The following is a 24,270-nucleotide window of genomic DNA, read 5'->3' as shown; positions in this document are numbered from 1 at the left end:
CATTACTACTATCTTTAGATGCTGAAAAAGCATTTGATCGAATCCATTGGCTTTTTATGAAACTCACACTCCAAAAATTTGGTCTTACAGATTGGATGTTATCGGCAATACTCGCCCTCTACTCCAAACCCTCTGCTACAGTTCTAACTAATGGTACACTCTCCAAACCCTTCCAAATTTCTAATGGCACTAGACAAGGCTGCCCCCTCTCTCCCATAATATTCACTCTATTAATTGAACCCTTGGCCTCTAGACTTAGGGACGACCCAACATTCACAGGTATTACACATTCCAAAATGGATCACAAAATTAGCCTTTTTGCTGATGATATTATCCTAATGGTCACTAATCCCTACAAATCTCTTCAATCGATACGCATGCATCTTCACAACTACTCAGAAGTCTCCTACTACAAGCTCAATGAACCAAAATCCTCCATCCTAAACTTATACACCCCTCCTAAGACCCAAAATATGCTGAGCAAGCATTTCCCTTTTACATGGGAATTACACAACATTCCATACCTGGGAATAAAGCTTACGTCCTCAACTAACCAATTATATGAAGCTAATTATAAACTTCTACTTAACTCCATTCCACGAGAGCTCAAACAACTACATACACCAACATTATCGACAATGGGTAGAATAGCATCTTTAAAAATGTGAATATTACCTAAAATACTTTACATTTTCCGTACTCTCCCTATTCCAGTTCCTAATACCTTTTTTTCTAAACTCCAAGCGATACTAAATAAATTTGTGTGGAACAACAAAAAGCCTAGATGTACAACAAATCTACTAATAAGACCTCCTTCTAGAGGGGGAGCAGGCCATCCCCATTTAAAATCTTTCTACAACGCTTTGCTCCTAGATCAGCTCTTCTTTTGGTGGCATCCTACAAAAGATAAATTGTGGACTCACTTAGAAATTCCGTCACATCTCCCATATATTCCTGATAATCTATTATTCCTCCCTCTAAATAGCCAAATTCTTCCATTCTCTAAGCACCCATGCATAAAAGCCTCTTTACAAGCCTGGTGTGACCTCTTGTCCTCTCATTACCCAGACAATGACACAACAAAAATTCCTACTCCAATTTCTACATTGCACCTCATCATCCCATCACTAAACCTCACGCACTGGGAAAATCAAGGTATAACCCGTATTCGAGACTTATATACGGATCATAAACTAAAATCCTTTGCTAATCTCCAAACAAAGTTTTACCTCGCTGACAATGAAAAATTCACATACATGAGAATTGCCCATGCTTTACATACAATAGATATACCTATAGAACTAATAATTCCCTCCAGGGCACACCTCTTCTTCCAGAGATCTCATTACCCCAAGAAGGGAATCTCAACCTTCTACTCAATTATAAATCACGCTCAGTTTGATATACATACTACTTCCCTGACTAACTGGGAAAAAATATTCCGCCAACCAGTCTCTCCTTACACTTGGTCGAAAACCTTCAATACCACATACAAGGCATCCAAATGTAATTCCCATTGGGAAGCATACATGAAAATCTTACATCAGTGGTATCTAACGCCTGTTAAGCTCAATCTTTATTACACACAACATTCGCCCAAGTGCTGGAGACACTGCGGAGAAATAGGAACGATCCTCCATATACTTTGGTCATGTAAATCTCTCACATCGTACTGGAACAAAATATTTCAACTGATCTCCGCCATATCGAAAGTTCCAACAAATCCAAGCCCAATTACAGCTCTCCTTCATATAGGAATAGAAAATTTCCCTGTGGACTCTCGTACTATCATAATTCATATACTAGCAATAGCAAAAACTAATATCACTAAATTATGGAAATCCACTACATCCCCTTCGATCTCAACCCTCATTATAGAGCTTAATCTCCATTGTGAGATGGAAAAGAGAACAGCTATCCAAAATTTTTCATACCACAAATTCTGCTTTCAATGGTCTCGGTGGCTTCAAGACCCTAATTGCTCTGTTAAGTGATAACTATAATAATATACCACCATACTGTAGTCAACATATTTGACTGGTGCCCTCCCCCCCCTCCTCTCCCTCCCTTCTAACCCTTCTCCCCTCTATGGTTTATCACATTTTCACCCACACTAAGTTCGCAATCTCCTGAGCATACCTCTCAAGTATTCGAGGCCCTGCTTCATCATTCCCAGCTAAACAGTGGGAATTTGTTTTATCTAATATTTGCTTGTTTTTCTTTTGATTATACATTTTATTGTGAACATTGTTCGTACTATATCCGTGTAACACGTTGCGATAAATTGTTGAAAATTTCTTCAATAAATACTATTTGAATATAAAAAGACATTCCATAAAACTCACATCTCTGACACAAGAATATAAAATACAGTCTCAGAATGGGATCGACTCCGGCCGATGCCTCCAGCAGCCAATGTTCAACATTTTGTATATTTTACACACTTGATTATTGAACATTTGTCACATTTATTTGTAGGAGTGGTTATATGAATTGTATGATTAGAATATTTATTGCACAACAGAACTTTGTTTAATATTTTGCTTATTTTACACACTTGACTGTTGAACATTTTTCACAGTTATTTGTAGTAGTGGTTATACAAGAGGGGTTCAAGTTATAAAGTTTGAATTATATTAGTAGTCATTTATTGCATGACTGCACTTTTTGGTATAAACAGCACCGTACATATATAGGGGGTGCGATTTTTGTGTTTCACAGCATTGATTGTGTTGGGGGTAGGTTAGCGCTGTTTTATATATTTTATAGTTTCACTTTATATAGGATTTTAAAAACAACAAATAGGATCATTTAGATGTTGAATGAACGGTTTAGTGCAGTATAGCAGTTTTAGCAAATAAATAGAACATTTTATATAGAGGTCCACAAATCAGACCAAAAAGGACAACTGAGGAGTTAAGAGGGACAGTCTCTATAGACAGCTTGGAGGTATATTTGATCTGCCAGATCTAGAGATTTCACTAACAGACGTGTTATGAGAGAATCGCTAAACAACGTATTAAAATTATAACCCAGTGAGGCAGATCTTTAGCTCACACAGCTGTCGGTCAATGTTGTAGTGCATGAAGATCATATCTGAGAGTAGATCTGACTGTATGCAGCTTTAATCTTTGTTCCCTGTTACAAATTACAGGAATTGTTACTTCCGCCCCCCCCCCCAAAAAAAAAACAAAAATGAAATGCACCAAAAAAGAAAAACACATACAAAGGTAAATAGTCATACTGTAGATTTATTTAAAAATTTTACATTTTACTTGCAATCTGTTATATCTGTGATTGGTTGAACAGATTCAAATCAGGATCAGACCAGCCCCCAGCAAGCAGATATCTATTGTGGATCAGTGAATGAAAATAAAAAAAAAATTTTAGATGCCTTTACCAGCTCCATTCTGTGTTAGGAAAGCCCCCATTCCATTCCATGCAAAATATATGTTAGGGGAGATGCATCCAAAAGGGAAAAACATGTTTGACCTCCAGATCAAGGGAGGCAGCTTCCTGTTATGTGGAGTATCCCTGAGGGTTCCTGGGAAAGTCTAAGCAAAGTGTAAATAGATGCGAGTGCCACAGGTTAGTTCAAGTCCAGTAAAGGTTTAGTAGTAAGTCAGAAGATAAAACCAACACATTTTGGGGGTTTTCTAGTGGAGAGTCACCCAGTCAGTTGGAGATTACACTGCCTTACAATTTTGTGTCCAACATAAGCCTCTATTACAGCCAGCTTCCAAGCACTAATGAAGGAAGAGCCTTGAGACCCTGAAATCCTGAAACCAAGATTGAAATATTTTTACTACGGTTGAACTATGCAGCACTCATCTTTTCACACTATGCTTACACATTCCATTCCAGTGCTAATAAGGAATTAGTGGAGTAAAAATGAAGGAAATGACATCATGATGACATGACACACCAGTTTGGGTATGGGTGTATAAGCCTCTATTACAACCAGGCTCTAAGCCCTGATGAAGGAAGAGCCTTGAGCCCCTGAAATGTGTTGGCTTTGTCCTCTGACTTTTTACCAGGAATAAAAAAAAAACTTTTACTGGACTTGAACTGTGGCACTCATCTTCTTACATTCCAGTCCTAATAAGCAATTAGTGGAGTCAAAATAGGGTCAATTACATGTTGACTCCATGACACACTAGTATGGATATGGGTGTGTACAGTACAATCCATTTTGCCAGGATGAGGCAAACTATTACTGGTCCCTAGATGGGCAGGCAAAAATGGTAAACTGGTAAGGCCTTTAACATTCCCCTCCTAGAGGATTCATGAACAATTAACCATGGAAAAAAAATTGAACAGCCAAAATCAGGAGATTGACAATACAGTGACTGGTCAGAATTGCTCATATTTTTTTTTTATTGTGCTACTTGATAATAGGAGAGGAATTAAAGATACAGTACATAGTAAGCATTCAGAAGAAAACATTCATTTAAGGTGTGTACAGAGCATTGATGAACATGAATATCTTTTTGGTTTTTGACGCAATTGGACATACCATAGACGTTAGACAATTTCACCGTTGGTGCACCTGCATGTTCTTGGGCATTGAGATTTTACCATATCGTGTGAGCACATTGATTTGTAGTCAGTGCACATTTTGGACTCGAAGTTATAGGGACATGGATTGGCTGCGGTGAAAATGATTAAATGAATGAATTCATGATGAATTAAAGATTAATACTTTACTGTATGCCTGTCTACTCATAACCCCTATGGAAACTTTGTCCATTCTGATAATTCCCAATAACAATCTCAGTACTTAACTCTAAAGCTGGGTATACATTAGTAAAATTTCGAATGAAAGTTTGCATGAAAATACTATGTAAACTTGAATGTCCTTTGAAAGTAGCCAAAGTTTTCTTTTGCTTCTAACATTTGACTTGACAAAAAAAATTTCCATCCTGCTCCTTCAAGGTTTCTGGTCACTGCGGTTGAAAACAAACACTGATCTGACTCCACTAATAATTTGAGAAATGAACGAACATTCCTACAGAAAAAAATGCGGAGTGAAACTCCACTATTGTATACGCAGCTCTATACCCATCACTCTAGTTGCCCAGGTCTCCTACCGCCCCTTCGTTATAAAAGCTGCAGCTTCGGGATTTGACACTTCCAAGATTATTAGATTTTATTGTCCCCTGCTGGACACTTTGTTTCCATCCTTAAACCCCTACCTCACTGTTATATTTTGTAGTGATGTAGGGTTGGATCCCCAAAACATTTATCTGCTGTCCTTGTCACCACTGTCATCTTGGGGATCGATTGTTCCCCCAAATTTTTTGATTTTGTAGAGACACTGAAGGTAGTGGAGCAACAGGCTCCTGTTGCCATCAGTCAACCTGCTGGGAGGAGAAAACAGCATGAGCACCATGTTTCGGGTGCTGTGCTTGCCTATTGACGCACAACGCTAGGCTTAGGCAGCCCATAGATGAGTATTTTATTTTTTGTTCAACTAGTGGGTTTAACAAAAAAAAATGTCTCAAGTTCTCCTCATTGAGACTTCCCTGCCATCATAATATACTGATCAACGTAGCAGGAAATAGAAGGTAGAGTTGATAGAGTGGGGAAAATCCGACAGGTTGGTTGTACAGAAGTAATTTGGTGGATTGATACCTATACAGCCTCCCTACCCATACATGGATCAAAATTTGGCTTGTTCCTCCTGAATCGTACAAATTTTGATCCATGTATAGTCGGCATCAAGCAGGCATTTTTTTTTAGCAGGAATGAAGTCTGGCATCTCCAGCACTGAATGAAATGCCAGCTGCTGGGGGGCCTATTGTCGCTGGGAAGATTATTTGTTAATGGTGGGGTCTATTGTTGCTGATGAGAAACCTATTTTTACCGGGGGATCTTATAATGCTAGAGTATCAATTGCTACTGGAAAAAATCTACTGTTGAGAGAGGGGTCTATTAATGCTGGCTGTCTGGGGGTCTATTTATGCTGGCTGCTGGAAGATCTACTGTATTGTTACATCGGGGGTCTATTGTTGCTGGGGGGAAGCTATTGTTGTTGGCGGGTACTTTGTTGCGGGGGGAGCTAATGCTGCTAGGGGGAGAATTTTGCTGTGGGTCTGTTATTGCTGGGGAAGGTCTTTTGTTGCTAAAATGGATTTACTGTTGCTGGGGAAAGGGGGCTTTATTGTTGCTGTGGAGGGATCTATTATTGCTGACTGCAGAGGAGGTGGTGGGTATGAGACGGAGAAACCTGGTGACTCGGTAAGAGGCAGTACCTGCACCTATTATCTGAAAAAAAGAGCCCTGGGTTTAGGAACCTGACATGTGTGCTCATACACAAGTGTCTCCTTAACAGCTAAAGGAGACAAACGCAAGTCATGTCAGAGCTTACAGCGCTTCAAAGAGGGAAAATTGTTGGTGCCGCTTAGCTGGTGCCTCTATTACTGAAGTTGCCAATTTATTTGACATGTCATGAGGTACAGTATCAAAGGTTATGGTGGCATATGCAGTTTCCAGGAAAACGTTGTCTAAAAAGCATAAGCGCGGTTGACATGGTCAAATGACCCCAAGAGACAAAAGGACATTGCGCAGGATTGTGACCTGAAAGAGGAAAACAACTGCTGCAAAAGTGACTACAGAGCAGAGGCGGACTGACCATTTGGAAACTCGGGCACTGCCCGAGGGCCTGGGGTCAGTAGGGGGCCCCATGAGATGCCCCTGGTACCTTTTTCATAGGCTTTTTTCAAGGACACAGGGGCCACATGATCCCCTATTGCCCGGGGGCCCCATGAGTTGTCAGTCCGCCCCTGCTACAGAGCTCAATCTCAGCTCTGCAGTCACTTTTGTAGCAGTTGTTTTCTTATTATTATATAATATAAATATATATTATATTACATAATTAAAAAAAAAAGATAGTTTAATATCATTTTAGGTAAACTGCATAGGCTTTGTTACTTTATAACTGGCGAGCATTAGAAGTTCACTGATTTGTTCCCGTTGGAATTGCTCCTTTCTTTCATTGTACATAATAACCACAACATACTGTATATTGAAATACACGTTAACGCAAACACTCTCTTTCCTCTGCTGGCAAGGGTTTTTGTTATGTAAAGCAATGTTTTAACTGAAAGCTGAAATACTTACTGCATAATCCATTATTACAATTGTTTGGGCACTTCTCACACGGTTTTCCTACAGTATATGGTGTATTGATGGAGTCTTGGATATTTCCCCTGAAATAGTTACCAAACAAGTCACACGTAAAGTGATTATAGCCTTATTAATGCACTTTCAACAACACAGTTGAGAATTTTACAGATTTTTTTCTTTTTATTTGTTGCTATTTTATGTTGCTATTCAAACAAATTCAATAACTGCCTTGCTTTGAACTGTGGAGAATGGGCCCTGCAAGAACAGTCAACTAGCCTTCAATTTTTCAAGGCAAGTTTTTAAGGGTCTACCATCTTTTTCTGGGTCCAAAAACTCTGCATTAGTATTACTTGGACCTAGAAAAAGGACGCTGTCCTAACTGTTAGTGCATATAAAAAAAATATCAGTGATTGTTCTCAAATGTTCAAAAAAAGGCAGTGAATAATTAAGCAACACACAATACCTGCAAATTCTAAGAACATAAATTTAAAGTGGTATTAAACTCAAAATAAAAATATATTGTAGCTTACAAATCTTTAAATGTTCTGGCTGCATTCATTTTCTTTTCTTAAAGCGGGACTTCACTCTCTCAATCAACACTTAATATTTGTAATCCTTATGCTGCTAGTATTAATAAATAGATAGGAAAGTATATCATGTTTATTGGTTTCAAACTTTTTTTTTAACATTTCTCTAGTTGCTTCCTAGTTTCCACGCCTAGGCAAATGATGTCATATGTCCCATGAGTATTAAATTAGGGAATGAATACAATTTTTGTAAAATTTCTAATTTGTCTTTTTTATCATTGTTTTTAGTGACTGCTTTATCTAGATCTGTGATCTAAGGTTCTGATGAAGCAGGTCTCCCACGCAATGTGTTGACCTATGTTAAGTGATCTCTGAGGAATCCACAACTTTAGTGCTCCCACTACTTATATGGCAAAACAATTGGTAGTATTGGCATCTGATTACATATATTACTTGTTTTACATGGACACTGTATGTTTTTAAATGTACAAATAAAAATATGTTAATCTTTTAATCATTTTGAATTTTTGTACAACCAGTGGAGGTATATCCAAAGTCCCATTACCTATATATGGCCTTTATAGCTTTATGCCTGAGGTAAGGGAAGATGGATTCCAGGAAGTAAACGCTGCATGAATCATCTGCCCTTACTCAAGATGGCCACAGCCAAAAATACTAGGGGGTATTTTCACAGTGCTTTTTCAGCAAAATAAAGCATGGAGACATGGATGGATGGGTGAGTTTGTTTGACTATTAAAAATAAATTAAAAAAATAAATTAAGTAGCATTTTTGGTTTATAGTGCTGAAAAAATACATACCAGGATCATGACTGTCTCTGGTGTTATGATCCTGGTATAACCACTTCAAGCTGAGGCCATATATAAACAGCCTATGGGCAGGAAGTGGTTAACCCAACACCTAAAATTCAAAATTCAGACACACACCTAAATTCACTGCCCCCTCAAGCATTTGTAACATGGATTGTCTCTATTTTATATCCTTTTGATATCTTGCTGAGAGGGACGGTAAATTACATTTTAGTTCAATATGTGGTTCTGAATTTTAGGCATTGGTACAATAAAGGATATTGCTTTATATAGGCTTTTATCACCAGTGGTTCCCAGATCTCACTTCTTTGCTTGACTTATATATTGAAAATACTGGATATTTTTGGGTGCAAATATAACCAGTCAAAGGAATTTTTATACTGTTTTAAAATAAAGGTTTTATTTTACATTTCTATATGTTATGAGTACTTACGTTGGGCACATACGGACGACAAAAATATATTTGAATACAGGTTGGTCTGGGCAATAATAGACATCACACCCCACCAAATAGGAACTGTACCACACAGTCTGAAATTGGAAATCATGATTTATTAGATACATACTGTTAGATTGGCAATAGACAGGTATAGACATAAACACCATGAAGTGTTTCTGCCTTCATCACCTCCAAAACTGCAACAACATTAAATTGTATCGAAATCTAAAACCAAAAATGTATATATACCAGTCCCTAGATGTGGCGGCTTTGTTAATTTTCTTATTTTCCCTTTATTTTTACCTGGTAATCCTGCAAATAACACACTTCCTGTCCTAAGGTGGCTACAATTTCTCCTCCACTGTATCTGTGGAGAAAACCATGGAAGTCATCCAGACTGGACTTCAAACATGTCTTCCTCTTCTCATTCCCACTACATGAAGGGTGGCTAGTACTGTATACAATAGGAAGATAATATTGATTGCAGTTTCAAGTCAGCTCACAGAAAGGACAAGAATGCTTCATCTCAGGCAAGATTCTGCACATGCTGAAAATGTTCTTAATCTGAAAAAAGGTAACTAGTACAGCCACCACATCTAAGACGTGGTTAGCTGCAATATGGTTAATTTATGTTTTGGAGGTTTGTTATCCTTTAAACCCAGTTTTAGTGACATTCAATACATTCATTGCGGATCTAAAACTCAGAATATCAGAATAAACTGACTTGCCTTGTTTAGAGTCGTGTAACTTTATGGCACAGCAGCCACGACTGATTTGTTGATAAGTAGTGAATCGCCAAAGAACTGGGTTTCAGACTGAGGGTAAGTTCGAGAACTAGCGAATGCCTGAGTGCCTAATCCATACCCCACTGAAGTTAATGGGATCCAAATGTTAAAGAAAAGTAATGGTCATTTTCTAAGATAATAGGCAAGGCGTTGTCAAACAAATGGTATGGAGGCTGGGCACAAGCCGAGGTGCATGTACCAGAGCAAAAAGTAGCAGCAATTTGAATACTGCTCAACTTCTTTCCTGCAGCCCTATAGCAGATATACTGCTACAGGGTGGCAGGGGTGTGCAAAATCACATATATATACGTGATTTTGCATATCTGGGTAGGGGGTGCATGTGTGCTGCGGTCGCGCCCTACCCGCGCAACTGTTCGCGGCCTCGGCTGTCAATCACAGGGTCCCAGCCGGTGATTACTCGCCGGCACCCGGTGATTGCGCAGGATTACAGATGGAGGGAGAGAACTAAGTAAACAAAACAGTTCTCTCCCCTGTCAGCTACTGCACCGTGCTAAGCATGGCTTTGCATAGCAGGGCCATGCATAGCAGTGTGCTTACAGTGAAGCACAAACACACAGCATACACTGTAAAACAGTACACAGTTAACCCTTTGATCGCCCCACATGTTAACCCCTTCCTGCCCAGTGCCATTAGTACAGTGTCAGTGCTTTTTATTAGAACTGATCACTGTATTGGTGTCACTGGGGAGGTCAGTAACACCAAGTCAGTTCCCCCCTTTGTCAGAATTAGAGATGAGCGAATTATTCAAAAATTTGATTCGGCTGATTCGGCGAATTCGCGGAATAAATTCGATTCGAGTCGAATATATTTGCTGCGAATTTAACTTATAAAAAGGGTGTTTCTAGGCTTCAGAGAGCCTTTATATTAGTGCAGAACACTGTACCTTTAATTTAAATGCCCTTGGAGTCTGCTGGGGAAGAGAAATAATACTGTCAGTCAGTATGACATGCAGATGAGTGCCGTCGATCTTAGAATCACCACACACTTCACTCATTTGGGCAGTCACGGGGCCAAAACCAGAGTGTGGAGCCACAGTGTGGCGGTGGAGGTAGCAGCAATGGGAGGCCATACAGCACCCTATGACAAAATGGAACCCACCAGCAGTGTGAGGAGACCTGAAAGTGGCACATGGCAGAGTGTGGCGATGGAGACAGCAGCAATGGGAGGCCGTACAGGGACCCATGACACACTCTGGACCTGGCAGCAGCATGAGGGGGGAGTACAGGGGCCCATGACAGATTACGGGCCTGGCAGCAGCATGAGGAGTCGGTACGGGGGCCCATGGCAGATTACGGGCCTGGCAGCAGCAATGGGAGGCCATACAGCACCCTATGACAAAATGGAACCCACCAGCAGTGTGAGGAGACCTGAAAGTGGCACATGGCAGAGTGTGGCGATGGAGACAGCAGCAATGGGAGGCCGTACAGGGACCCATGACACACTCTGGACCTGGCAGCAGCATGAGGAGGCGGTACAGGGGCCCATGACAGATTACGGGCCTGGCAGCAGCATGAGGAGTCGGTACGGGGGCCCATGGCAGATTACGGGCCTGGCAGCAGCAATGGGAGGCCGTACAGGGACCCATGACACACTCTGGACCTGGCAGCAGCATGAGGAGGTGGTACAGGGGCCCATGACAGATTACGGGCCTGGCAGCAGCATGAGGAGTCGGTACGGGGGCCCATGACAGATTACGGGCCTGGCAGCAGCATGAGGAGTCGGTACGGGGGCCCATGGCAGATTACGGGCCTGGCAGCAGCAATGGGAGGCCCGTAATCTGCCAGCTCCCTATGACAAAATGGAACCCACCAGCAGTGTGAGGAGACCTGAAAGTGGCACATGGCAGAGTGTGGCGATGGAGACAGCAGCAATGGGAGGCCGTACAGGGACCCATGACAGACTCTGGACCTGGCAGCAGCATGAGGAGGCGGTACAGGGGCCCATGACAGATTACGGGCCTGGCAGCAGCATGAGGAGTCGGTACGGGGGCCCATGGCAGATTACGGGCCTGGCAGCAGCAATGGGAGGCCCGTAATCTGCCAGCACCCTATGACAAAATGGAACCCACCAGCAGTGTGAGGAGACCTGAAAGTGGCACATGGCAGAGTGTGGCGATGGAGACAGCAGCAATGGGAGTCCGTACAGGGACCCATGACACACTCTGGACCTGGCAGCAGCATGAGGAGGCGGTACAGGGGCCCATGACAGATTACGGGCCTGGCAGCAGCATGAGGAGTCGGTACGGGGGCCCATGGCAGATTACGGGCCTGGCAGCAGCAATGGGAGGCCTGTAATCTGCCAGCACCCTATGACAAAATGGAACCCACCAGCAGTGTGAGGAGACCTGAAAGTGGCACATGACAGAGTGTGGCGATGGAGACAGCAGCAATGGGAGGCCGTACAGGGACCCATGACACACTCTGGACCTGGCAGCAGCAAGAGGAGGCGGTACAGGGGCCCATGGCAGAGTGGCGAAGCGTAAGCAGCTTAAATTGAAGGCCATACAGAGGCCTATGTTAAAAATAATAACATGTTTGGGGCATGATTCATGGCGGATTTAGTCAGTTGTGTCAGGAACTGGTGGTTTGAAATCCAGACTAATCCACGCCTGATTCATTTTCACAAACGTGAGTCTCTCCACACTTTGGGTGGACAGTCGTGTCCTCCGCGGAGTTACAATACCTCCTGCCGCACTAAACACGCGCTCCGATGCCACGCTACTGGCCGGGCATGACAGCCTTTCAAGGGCAAATTCAGCTAGTTGGGGCCAAAGGTCAAGTTTCGTTGCCCAGTAGTCAAGGGGATTGTCTACCTCGGTTGGCAGGGTGCTGTCCAAGTAGGCACAAGCCTGTTGTTTGAGGTCCTGCTCCAGGTCCACCTGATGCTGCTGCTGCTGCGGCTGGTTAGTAGTTTCCTCACTGCGCTGGTGAAGAAAGCTACTCATCATCGACTGCAGACTGAGGCAGCCGCTGCTGGTGGAGCTGCCACTGCTCCTACCACCCCACCCCTCCCCTGCTGCCATGGCAGCGGAACGCGAGCGCACAGGGCCCACAGTGTCTGAGGATGGACGTTGGCGCAGAAAGGCAGAGACCAACTGACTACATAGGTGGTTTTTATAGTAATTTATTTTGGCCTCCCTCTCAGCAGGTGTGAAAAAGGCCACCATTTTTGAACGGTAGCGAGGGTCCAACAAGGTGAACCGCCAAAAGTCATCCCTCTGTCTGATGGCTATTATTCGGCTGTCGCTACGCAAGCAACCGAGCATGCTATGGGCCATTTGTGCCAAGGAATGCGAGGGACTCCCTGCCTCCATCTCCACAGCATACTGCCATGGTGCGTCTGGGTCCTCTGTCTCCTCCTCCTCCTCTACCAGATGCTCCTGCTCCTCCACTCCTGTCCGCTGAGTGGAAAAACCACCCATTTCACTCAATAATTCCTGAGCACCAATGTTCTCCTCTACCTCCTCCTCTTCTTCCTGTCCTGCCCCCACAGGGGTCATGTGGCGTTGAGATCTGTGCGCCACGTCTACCGCACCCTGACCAGCCATTGTTAACAGCATTTGTTCCAGGACGTGCAACAGAGGAATGACGTCGTTCATCCCATAGTCCTGCCGACTCACGAATAGCGTGGCCTCCTCAAAGGGCCTGAGCAAGCGGCAGGTGTCACGCATGAGCTGCCAATGGCTGACATCTAAGTTACACAGGGGAGTACCTTTATCCGCTTGTAACATCAGGAAATCGGTGATGGCTTTTCGCTGTTTGTAAAGGCGGTCTAGCATATGTAGGGTTGAATTCCACCTTGTTGCAACGTCGCAGATCAGGCGATGCTGTGGAATTCTGTTCTGCCGCTGCAGCTCAAGGAGGGTGTGCTTTGCGGTGTAGGAATGTCTGAAATGCATGCAAAGTTTACGTGACATTTTAAGGATGTCTTGCAGTAGGATGGTGGATTTTAGGAACCGCTTGACAACCAGATTGAACACGTGAGCCATGCATGGCGCATGGCACAACCTTCCTTGACGCAGAGCAGACACCATGTTCTTTCCGTTGTCGGTCAACATGGTTCCGATTTTCAGTTTGCGCGGAGACAGCCATCTGTCGATTTCTCTGTTCATTACACTCAGAAGTTCCTCCCCTGTGTGACTACGTTCGCCAAGGCATACCAGGTGCAGCACAGCGTGACACTGTTGCGCCCTGCACATGTGATATGCCGGTCGGGTAATGGGACTTGGCACGGGGGTGGCGGCTGAGGACACGGCGGAAGAAGAGGTGGTAGAGGCGGACATCTTTGCTGGACCAAGGACGTGCAAACGTGGAGGCAAAAGCGGCGTGACCTGTCCAACCACGTTCACCCAGTGGGCCGTAAATGACATGTACTGTCCCTGACCGTAGTTACAGCTCCACACGTCGGCGCTGCCGTGCACTTTGGCAGAGACCGACATGCTCAAAGACTGGCCCACCATCTCTTCTACATGTGAATGCAGGGCTGGCACTGCCTTTTTGGCGAAGAAACGCCGGCTTGGCACTCTCCACCGCGGCGCGGCACAAGCCATCATTTCTCGGAAAGGTGCTGAGTCCACCACTTGGAAAGGGAGGGACTGCAGCACCAGCAACTTGGACAGGAGGACGTTCAGCTTCTGCACCGTCGGGTGCGTGCTTGCAAACTGTTGTCTCTTGGAAACGGATTCCAAGAAAGACTGCTGACGGGATCCGTGAAGAGGAGTAGCAGGAGAAGGAGCATCTGAACGAGCGGAAGATGCCAACGAGCGACAACTCCCCTCAGCAGAGGTGTTGGAGCCTTGACTGGCTGATAGAGGGCGATTGACGTCGGGTGACGGAGCAAGTAACGGAGCGGGTGATGGAGCGGGGGCTGGGGCAGGCAGAACCGCCGTATCTTTATCACGGTTTTCCCAGGCCACCGAATGGCGACGCTGCATATGCTGACGCAATGCTGTAGTCCCAACATGGGCCCCCTGGCCACGCTTGACTTTCTGGCCACATAGTCAACATACGGCTACGTTTACTTCCTCGGGCGGCTTGACGAAAAATTGCCACACCGCCGAGTAGAAAACTTTGCCCCCGCTACTCCTCACTGGCTGACTGCTACTTCCTCCGTGCACACCGGCACCACTACTGGCCGTGGTGGTAGGCTGCAGTGGAGCTGGTGCTCTACTCCGTGGCCGTTTGCCTCCACTGACACTGCTGCGACCCTGCTGCCTCCTGGGCAACCCACCGACTGTTTTGCTCGCTGGCAAGCTGGCACCCTCTTCTCCTGATGATGCGGAAGCAATAGCCTGATGATGACGAGGCTGCCAAGTGCGATCAGCCTCATCATCATCAATTAGGGTCTCCGCCTCATTACTAGCCCCCTCGGCTGCGTGTGGGTCAGGAGACAGACCTGTCTCTAGACCGGCTACCGAGCCACTCTCCTCGCCACTACTTCTTCGCCTGGCTGCTGAAGAGGCGGATGTCTCCCCCCGTTCCTGACCGCCCTCTGTTAGCTCTTCCTCACTGTACAGTGGGGCTGAGCCCACAGCATGTGATACTTCGCTTGGTGAGGGAACACCAAAGGACAGGGGCAGGTAGAGGACACGTGATTTCAGTGGGCTTGCTCCCGGGCCATGCCAACTAACGGTTGTGTCTAACGTACCCACCGACCGTTGGCTGTAGGTGTCAGAGGTGACCTGGGAAGAGGAAGACGACCGAGCCAACCAATCGATGACGGCAGGGTTGTCGGTGGAGACACGACCGCTGGATGACACCGGGAGCACTGGCCTCTGGCTGCGACTAGTGCTGCCTCGACCCCTTCCTCTGCTGCCACGTCTGCTCCCTCCTGAAACATTGCCTCCTCTGCCACTCCTCTGCGTGTTGTCTGACATACTCTTTAATTCAACGATTCTGTGTCCCTGAGTAACGATTCTGTGTCCCTCAGTAACGATTCTGTGTCCCTCAGTAACAATTCTGTCTCTGTCCCTGAGTAACGATTCTGTGTCCCTGAGTAACGATTCTGTGTCCCTGAGTAACAATTCTGTGTCCCTTAGTAACAATTCTGTGTCCCTGAGTAACAATTCTGTGTCCCTCAGTAATGATTCTGTGTCCCTCAGTAATGATTCTGTGTCCCTCAGTAACAATTCTGTGTCCCTGAGTAACAATTCTGTGTCCCTGAGTAACGATTCTGTGTCCCTGAGTAACAATTCTGTGTCCCTGAGTAACAATTCTGTGTCCCTCAGTAACGATTCTGTGTCCCTCAGTAACAATTCTGTGTCCCTCAGTAACAATTCTGTGTCCCTGAGTAACAATTCTGTGTCCCTGAGTAACGATTCTGTGTCCCTGAGTAACGATTCTGTGTCTGTCCCTGAGTAACGATTCTGTGTCTGTCCCTGAGTAACGATTCTGTGTCCCTGAGTAACAATTCTGTGTCCCTGAGTAACAATTCTGTGTCCCTGAGTAACGATTCTGTGTCCCTGAGTAACAATTCTGTGTCTGTCCCTGAATAACGATTCTGTGTCCCTGAGTAACAATTCTGTGTCCCTGAGTAACAATTCTGTGTCTGTCCCTGAGTAACGATTCTGTGTCCCTGAGTAACAATTCTGTGTCCCTGAGTAACGATTCTGTGTCCCTGAGTAACGATTGTGTGTCCCTGAGTAACGATTGTGTGTCCCTGAGTAACGATTCTATGTCCCTGAGTAACGATTCTGTGTCCCTGAGTAACGATTCTGTGTCCCTAAAGTCTCTGTGGCCCTAACTCTGTCCCTAATACACAGAGGTCTGTCTCTCTTGAATGACCGGAGGCTAATGGAGAATTCTAAGATGGCCGCGATTTATAGCTCCACCATTACACAGTGCTGGCTGGCTGGCTGCTGATTGGCTAATGCGATCACATGTCATGAATGAATGCATTATGGGTCAGCGCGCCTTGTCTGCGCGCCTTCCCAGAGATCCCTGCTCCGTCGCCACACATGTCGCCGCCATTTTTGGGAAAATTTGATTCGTGCGCCCGAAGTTTGCTAATTTTCGGATTCGGCGCGAATCGAATTTTTCCTAATCTTCGAAACGAATTCCACTTCGTCATGTTCGATTCGCTCATCTCTAGTCAGAATGCCAGCCGCAGTCCTGCTATAAGTCGCTAATCACTGCCATTACTAGTAAAAATAAAAAATAAATTTAAAAATCCCAATATATATACTGCCATTTGTAAATGCTATAACTTTCACGTAAACCAATTAATTTACACGTATTGGAATTATTTTTAGCAAAAACATGCAGGAGAATACATTTTGGCCTAAATTTATGATGAAATTTGATTTTTAAAATTTTTTTACTGGATATATTTAATAGCAAAAAGTAAAAAAAAATTAGTTTTTTTTCTCAAAATTGTCGGCCTTTTTTTTATAGCGTAAAAAATAAAGAATGCACAGCCAATCAAAAACCATTGAAAGAAAGCTCAATTTGTGGCAAAAAAAGGACGTACATTTCATTTGGGTGCAGAGTTGCATGACCGCGCAATTGTCAGTTAAAATAACGCAGCGCTGTAATGCAAAAAATGGCTTTTTCAGGAAGTTGGGGGGGGGGCCCTCTCTGGAGTGCAAATGCTTAAAGGTGCTTCATCTGGCATTAATTTGAATGGAAACCTCATATAAAAGACAAGAAAGAAAAAGCACTGTGCCCCCCCAAAGTTTATACCAGGCCCTTATGCATGTATGCAGCCTGGCCAAAAAAGAGAGGGGCAAGCATGTGCTCAGCTCCTGAACCATACCAAACCACATGCCCTCAGTATTGGCAGAGCACCTTGCCAGAAGGGACTCCAGCCAGCAAAGTACCTTGTCCCCATGTCGATAAGGACAATGGTCTCTTTCCCACAACTCTGGCCAGATGGTTGCAGGGGTGTGCAGGTGAGGGCTTATCAGAATCTTGAAGCACCTTTGAAAATAAGGGGGCCCCCCAGATACCAGTCCCCCCATCCCCACATGAAAGATTAAGTGGTACATGACATCCCTACTAATTCATAAAAAAAATTCTAAATAGACACACACTTTTTGACGATCCTTTAATAAATAATAAAAAGCCCCAAAAATTCTTTATGGGATCATCGTCAGTTATATAATCCACTGATGCAAATCCATGTCAATCATGATGGAACGATACCCATGGACTGGTCAAAACAAAAAAACACACCAACCCCCTGAACTGTTATCTGGAATGTAAAGAAAGGGATGGAAACGGCCATGCTGTTCAATGCAATTGCCAAAATATGACCAAGTGACCATATCTTTGTTTACATTGCCAAGGATTCCCAGACAACAAACTCATGGTGCTGAGTGACAACACTAGTTGCTGTAGACATGCCAAGTACCAGATCCTATTGCTTCCTTAAAAACCATTAAAAGGGGAAGAAGGAAGTTGTCATATATGGTACTGAAACAAAAAAATGCTGTTATATATAACATTCAGCTAAATGTTCCATATTCAGATGAATGCCTGAACAAGCAAACCGGGAGCTCGTCCCTAGTGATGAGAGAAGAGCCTTCAGTCAAGTACATGAAAGCTCTCTGGCAACTAGAGTTCACAGTGCTGGCCACATAACATAATTGTGCGTGAAGGCCACAGGACATAATTGTGCGTGAAGGCCACAGGACATAATTGTGAGTGAAGGTCACATAACCTGGAGCAGAGCACCACCATGTTATAACAGCTGACTCTAATACTTTTCCCTACTGAATGCCTCTATAATTGTATACGTAGACCTAAAGTTTAGTTTTAAAGGGGTCATTGTCAAGTTAAATGGAATGGGAAGGCCAGTCAAGATCTCCTGAACATTCCCCTGCTCTCTACAGCCATGGTTGCCACTTGTCCAGGTGTTATAAGCACTGACAGTTTCTATAATTGTTATTCTATGGTGTTGACACAGGAGCAATCTTGACTTTAGGTTTTTCCTACACCATTGCACACATTCTGTCCATGTACTTGTGGGACCCAACAGACTTCAATTTTTAAACATTGTTCCATTATAGCCCCTTATCAAGGCTTAATTAGACAAAATTAGGGCTTGTGCTATGTCTCATAGACTGCAAAAATCCAGAGATAAAGACCATCTGCTCTCCAAAGAAAATTCAAAACACTGCTCATTTTATTAATCTAGAGCTGCTTTTTTCATCCTGGGTGTTGGTTCACCCTGGGGTGCCATTGGGGCTTATTAAGGGTGCGGTGGCAAAACGCTAAAAAGTGTAAAAGCGTGGCTCTGTGAAAAAAAAGTTGTCTTTCATCAAGCTATTTGATCCAAGTCTTTTTTTTTTTTCCACAGAGCCACAGGTTGAAAAAATATGCAGTCACCCTGTGCTAGGCTGCCTGCCCGCATCCTACCAACCAATATTATCATTGGTTGCTAATGGGGACATTGGGAGCCTGCACAGCTTCCTTGGTTGTCCTCACTTGCCTCCTCAGGAGGTACAGGTCAGCGGGGGTTCCAGAGCTGTCTGTGATGCTCTCCACTCCTCTCCCTGGAGTTCAGGGAGGGTGGGTGGGATCAGAGTTGTGGTCACTTTTCTATTTCTCCTTGCACAGGTGGCTGCTAGGGCAGATCCAGCAGTTGAAGATGGAAGAGGCGCAGAGATAGCAGTCCTGCAAGTCTCTCTTCATCTCCAGTGGTGTGGTAAGTGGCTGAGGAGAAAGGCTTCTCCATAAGGAATTCTACGTGACCACTGATTGGCACTACATACTGCTACTTGACCAGCACTACATACTGGTCACTGACTGGTACTACATACTGCTACCTGACTGCTCATTGGCTGGCACTACATGCTGCTCATTAACTGGCACTACATACGGCTCACTGACCAAGACTACATACTGCTCACCAACTAACACTACATACATAGCACTGCAATTTATCCTGCCACTACATACTACTTACTGATTTCTACAGGTACAAGGCAAATCTGCATCACAGCATACTGACCATTGAACTCTGCCTCACGAAGCTAACAGGGATTAATAAAGCATCATAAATAGGATACCCCTGAACTGTTTCATGAGCCAGAGGAGTGAATGCCACTGTGTGCATGGCTGCTAGTACACTAACTGGGGAAAGAACATTGGGACCAAATCAGCAGGCCCTTTTGGGGGTGAGCGCTACATTTGGATCTGAGCAATGATAACCTGACAAGGGATATAACCCCTCACCACTCTATTTAACCACTTCCAGACCGGACACTTTTACCCCCTTCCTGGCCAGGGCAATTTTCAGCTTTTAGCGCTATCACACTTTGAATGACAATTGCGCGGTCATGCCACACTGTACCCAAATGAATTTTTTACCTTTTTTTGAGATAGATAAAGCTTTATTTTGGTGGTATTTATTCACCACTGGGATTTGTATTTTTTTTGCTATGTAAATGAAATGTCCAAAAATGTTGAAAAAAAGTGTTTTTTTTATAAAATTTTGCAAATAAATAATATTTCATCATAAATCTTAGACAAAATTTATTCTGTTATCTTTTTAGTAAAAAAAAAAATCCAAATTAGTTTATAAGCAAAAATTATAATTTTTAAACATTTTTTTTTACATTTTTATTTTATTTTTTTATATTATTTTTTTTTTTTTTACATACTATCACCCTAGCAGTACAGTGTCACCATGGTGACCCTGTACTACTTGTGAGGGGTGATGAAGATTTTTTTTTTTTACACTGATAGCTTTTACACCCATATAGGATGTAAAAGCAATCATTTTTCTTTCTCTCTGTGTGCATTCTTGCACTCATTGAGAAGAACTGAGTGAGCTGTGATTGGTCACAGCTTGTCACATGGTACAAGGCTTTTGTGAATAGCCTTGTACCATGTGACCTCTGTGATCATTCACAGATTTCACACATAGTAAGCAATTATGTCAGAAGTGACATCTTGCTTACTACTTTGCATGTGATCACTGATTGGCCAATCAGTGATCACATGATTGGGACCTCGTACAGAGGTCCCGTTCGACGATCAGTGTTTCACTGTGTGCGGAGGACACAGCGGGCACCGGATCGCGTTGCTGCGCGCTCCCAGGGAGCGCGCACAAGTAGGGTGCAGGGAGGCCGTTTATAGACGGCCACCCGACCCTGCAGTGCCACCGTCCGGCCGTTTATATACAACGGCCGGTCAGGAAGTGGTTAAACCAACAAAAAAAAAAACATTTTGCCTTTAGTTATACTTTGATACTATGATGATGCTCAGTGACCTTCGGAAAGTGTAAAATGGTCTACTAGTACAAAAAAACCCTATCATTTATCATTTTTCATCCCTGACCATAGGTTGTGGGAGAGCGCAATGCTTATTTAATACCGAGCTGTTTCTTCAACCCAATCCCCTTACCTAAAAGTGACATATTATAGTGAACACCAAGTGGCACCAAAACAGTTTTGTTTAGGGTCCTAAAAGAAATGTAATCTCCAAACAAAAGGTTTCTTCACCATGAGAGCTGTGAAAATGTGGATTAGACTCCCTCAAGAGTTGGTTCTGGCCAGCTCAGTGGATTGCTTCCAAAAAGTCCTGGATTGTTTCTTAGATACACAGAATATAACTGGATACTAACATTTATAGGTAACGTTGATCCAGGGAATATCCGATTGTCTCTCGGGGGATCAGGAAGGAATTTGTTTCATTGCAGCAGCAAATTGCATCATGCTTTGCTGGGTTTTTTTGCCTTCCTCTGGATCAACTGTGGGTGTAGGATTATAACTTTTTTTGGCTGAACTGGATGGACTTTTGATTTTTTTCAGACAGACTAACTATGTAACTATGTAAAAGAGACCACCTGCTTGTGGTATGTATTTCTTACTTTATATGTCAACACACAGTGTTTTCTGTGAAAACATTGTAAATTACCCTTTACATATCTAAAACTGCCCACAAATGATGCTCATTAAGAAATCCAGCAAGAACTTGGGCATATGGCATATGATAGGCTGCTAACATAAAAATGATTTTCTAAATGCGTTCAATATCTTCACTCAATACATTCACTTCAATTATCAAATCATGCGGAAAGCAAGTTCCTGGTTATTTCACCTGCACATGATTGGGTATTCAAAATAAACCAAGCAATGAAGATTCTCTACTATTTTAGAAAATCATTGAGTGTTGTACCTCAGATGCTTATGAGCACATTAGATAGCGTTTTTAATGATATATAAAAGTATATTTAATATTGTATTTTATTAAAATAAAAAAAAATATATAACTCTGTGACGAGGGAGCAGGGGGCGTGGCTGTGCCCCACTGTCTGTATCTATGAACACTGGCAGTGGGTCTTGGGAGCCGGCTCGCATGAGTGCCCCCATAGGATGTGGATTCCTATGGAGGCACTGGTTGAAGAGAAGGACCCAGGAGCACTGGTGGGGGACCAGAGAAGATGAGGATCGAGGCTGCTCCGTGCAAATACATTGTACACAGCAGGTGGGAAATGTTTGGTTTTTTAATTTAAAGCTGAAGCATTACAAACACGTTATTTGGTTCTGTAGTAAGCATGCAGTGGTGGTTTTGCATATTTTGCATATATAGAATTAGTCCTTCCATTCCTCTCCCTATGCACCTATTTGTTTCTTATTTCTAGTTGCACAACATAATATCTGGTGTCTTAAGCTATTGCTATAAAATAACATTTTAAAATAAAGCATACCTGTGTATAATGTCCTGTTACAGCATTTGGTGGGTCGGCTCCTTTGCCAAATACAAAATTTGCGGACTCACCACAATGTGCACCAATAACTTCAGTCCATGATGCAGGATATGAGGAAAAAAAAAGATTTTCTCCACAATCTATTCCATCTGTACATATTGCAAAAAAGGTATAGTCAATATTGATAAACAATAATATATATTTCCTTTTCCCTGGGTAACCACTGCAGCTCTCACACCAGTAAATTCCCCCAACCTCCATGGAGCAGACTCATTTTTCAATTACTATGGGTCTGTTTATTCAGAAAAGTCATATATTGAGGCTTTTTGGGACAAACAAGGCTTTCTTTCAGTAATACTGTCCTGCAAAAATATTTTTTTTGTATGCAATTAATAGAAAAGTAACAAAAATAATAAAGCCCACTTTTTTCAACCTTGATCAATGATATAATAAAAATGTAACTGTAGAAAAAAAACACTATATATTATACAACACGATGCAAAGTTTGTTACTAACGGAATAACAGCTCTTTTGCCAATTTTGCACTTCTTTTAACACAAAAGTTTAAATTGAAATTTTAATAATGGTTAGAAAAAAATTTAAAAAATAAAATAAATAAATAGTCAGGAAAAAAATAGCCAAGGGGAGACCCTCTAATTAAGGGTTAAATAGGAAAACATTTTTATTAAAAAAAACGTAATTTCCGTCACATTTCCTTAGCTCTTTCGCTGCCAGGTCCATTCGGACCTCACAGCCGGGGGGTTACACGCATCTTGTGGCCGCAGCCACCGATATTGCATATAAAACTGACAAGTAGATTCCTGCCTGTCAAGTGGAAGCAGTCAGGTGGCTGTGTTGCTACCAGATTGCTTCTACACACCCACGGTAGCAATGCCCTGCCCCTGCATGCACACTCCCACCATGTAATGGCTGACATGGCGGGTGCCAGCAGGTGGAGGGGAAGGAGGAGAGTGGACACACATCCGCTCTCCTCCTCTTCTTGCTGTGACCCGGAAAGCAACATGTATGACGCCACTTCCTGGTCACCCCTGTCACTTTCCCTGCCTAGAATAGCCAGGGAGGAATGTATTGCAATCAGGGGTGGACTGACAACTCATGGGGCCTCCCGGGCAATAGGAGATCATGGGGCCCCTGTGTCCTTGCCCAAACTCAAAAATGCCTATGAAAAAGGTCTCAGGGGCATCTCATGGGGCCCCCTACTGACCCCAGGCCCTTGGGCAGTACCAGAGTTTCCAAATGGTCAGTCCGCCCCTGATTGCAATGTGATCTGCATTGCAATGCATTCCGTGGAGTCCAGAGGAAACATGCAGGGTCTTTTAGACCCTTCATGTCTCATTAAAGAGAACCTGTCACCTACAAATAATCACATAGGGGACTTTGTGTCTCCTATGTGATGAAACAAAGGTTAAGCAAGAAAAACCGTTTTTTGATGCAAAAAAAATAAAGTTGCACCCAAGCACATAACATCCCCACGAAAACAAAAAATTTTGAGGCCACCCCACCCCCACATATATGAATGTAAACCCACGCAATGGGAGTGCCTACATGTGAAACCATCAATTGCAACATACACATTACGTATTGCCGCTCAAACTGGAGTGAGAGCAATAATTCTAGCACAAGATCTCCTCCAGAGCGCTAAACTCATGACTTATAGGGGCTTTGGAAGCATTATGAATGAAGGGGAGAGAACAATGTTCCTGGACAACTCGCCAGCCAGCTTGCCAACAACCAAATTAACCTGTCTAACAGTATGCGTTTGTTTATAACAGGGGTTTAGTTAGCACACATTTGCAAATACATACGTAAGCCACAGAGCCACGTCACGGCACTCTGATAATCTGTGGTCCTAACTCTACAATTTGAG

The 24,270-nt window shown here is 43.5% G+C and overlaps 1 protein-coding gene across 1 annotated transcript in view; it reads right to left on the bottom strand.

Annotated features, from left to right (window-relative positions):
• Positions 1–3,233: 3,233 nt before the first annotated feature.
• LOC149455557 (cysteine-rich venom protein-like) overlaps positions 3,234–24,270 on the bottom strand; it is a 34,048-nt gene continuing 13,011 nt past the window's right edge. Inside the window, exons 5-8 of the mRNA XM_089685984.1 lie at positions 22,383–22,531; positions 8,917–9,014; positions 7,123–7,211; positions 3,234–4,649 (exon numbers count right to left, since the gene is read on the bottom strand). Coding sequence (XP_089542110.1) covers positions 4,525–4,649; positions 7,123–7,211; positions 8,917–9,014; positions 22,383–22,531 — 461 coding nt within the window. The 3' untranslated portion in view covers positions 3,234–4,524. The remainder of the gene's footprint in view (positions 4,650–7,122; positions 7,212–8,916; positions 9,015–22,382; positions 22,532–24,270) is intronic.

This window comes from Staurois parvus, unplaced genomic scaffold (genome assembly GCF_062004578.1).
Source record: "Staurois parvus isolate SC_StPar_1 unplaced genomic scaffold, SC_StPar_1.0 ptg000390l, whole genome shotgun sequence".
Lineage (NCBI taxonomy): Eukaryota > Metazoa > Chordata > Amphibia > Anura > Ranidae > Staurois > Staurois parvus.
The sequence above is the reverse complement of the archived record's forward strand: the minus strand, read 5'-3'. Positions and strand labels throughout refer to the sequence as shown.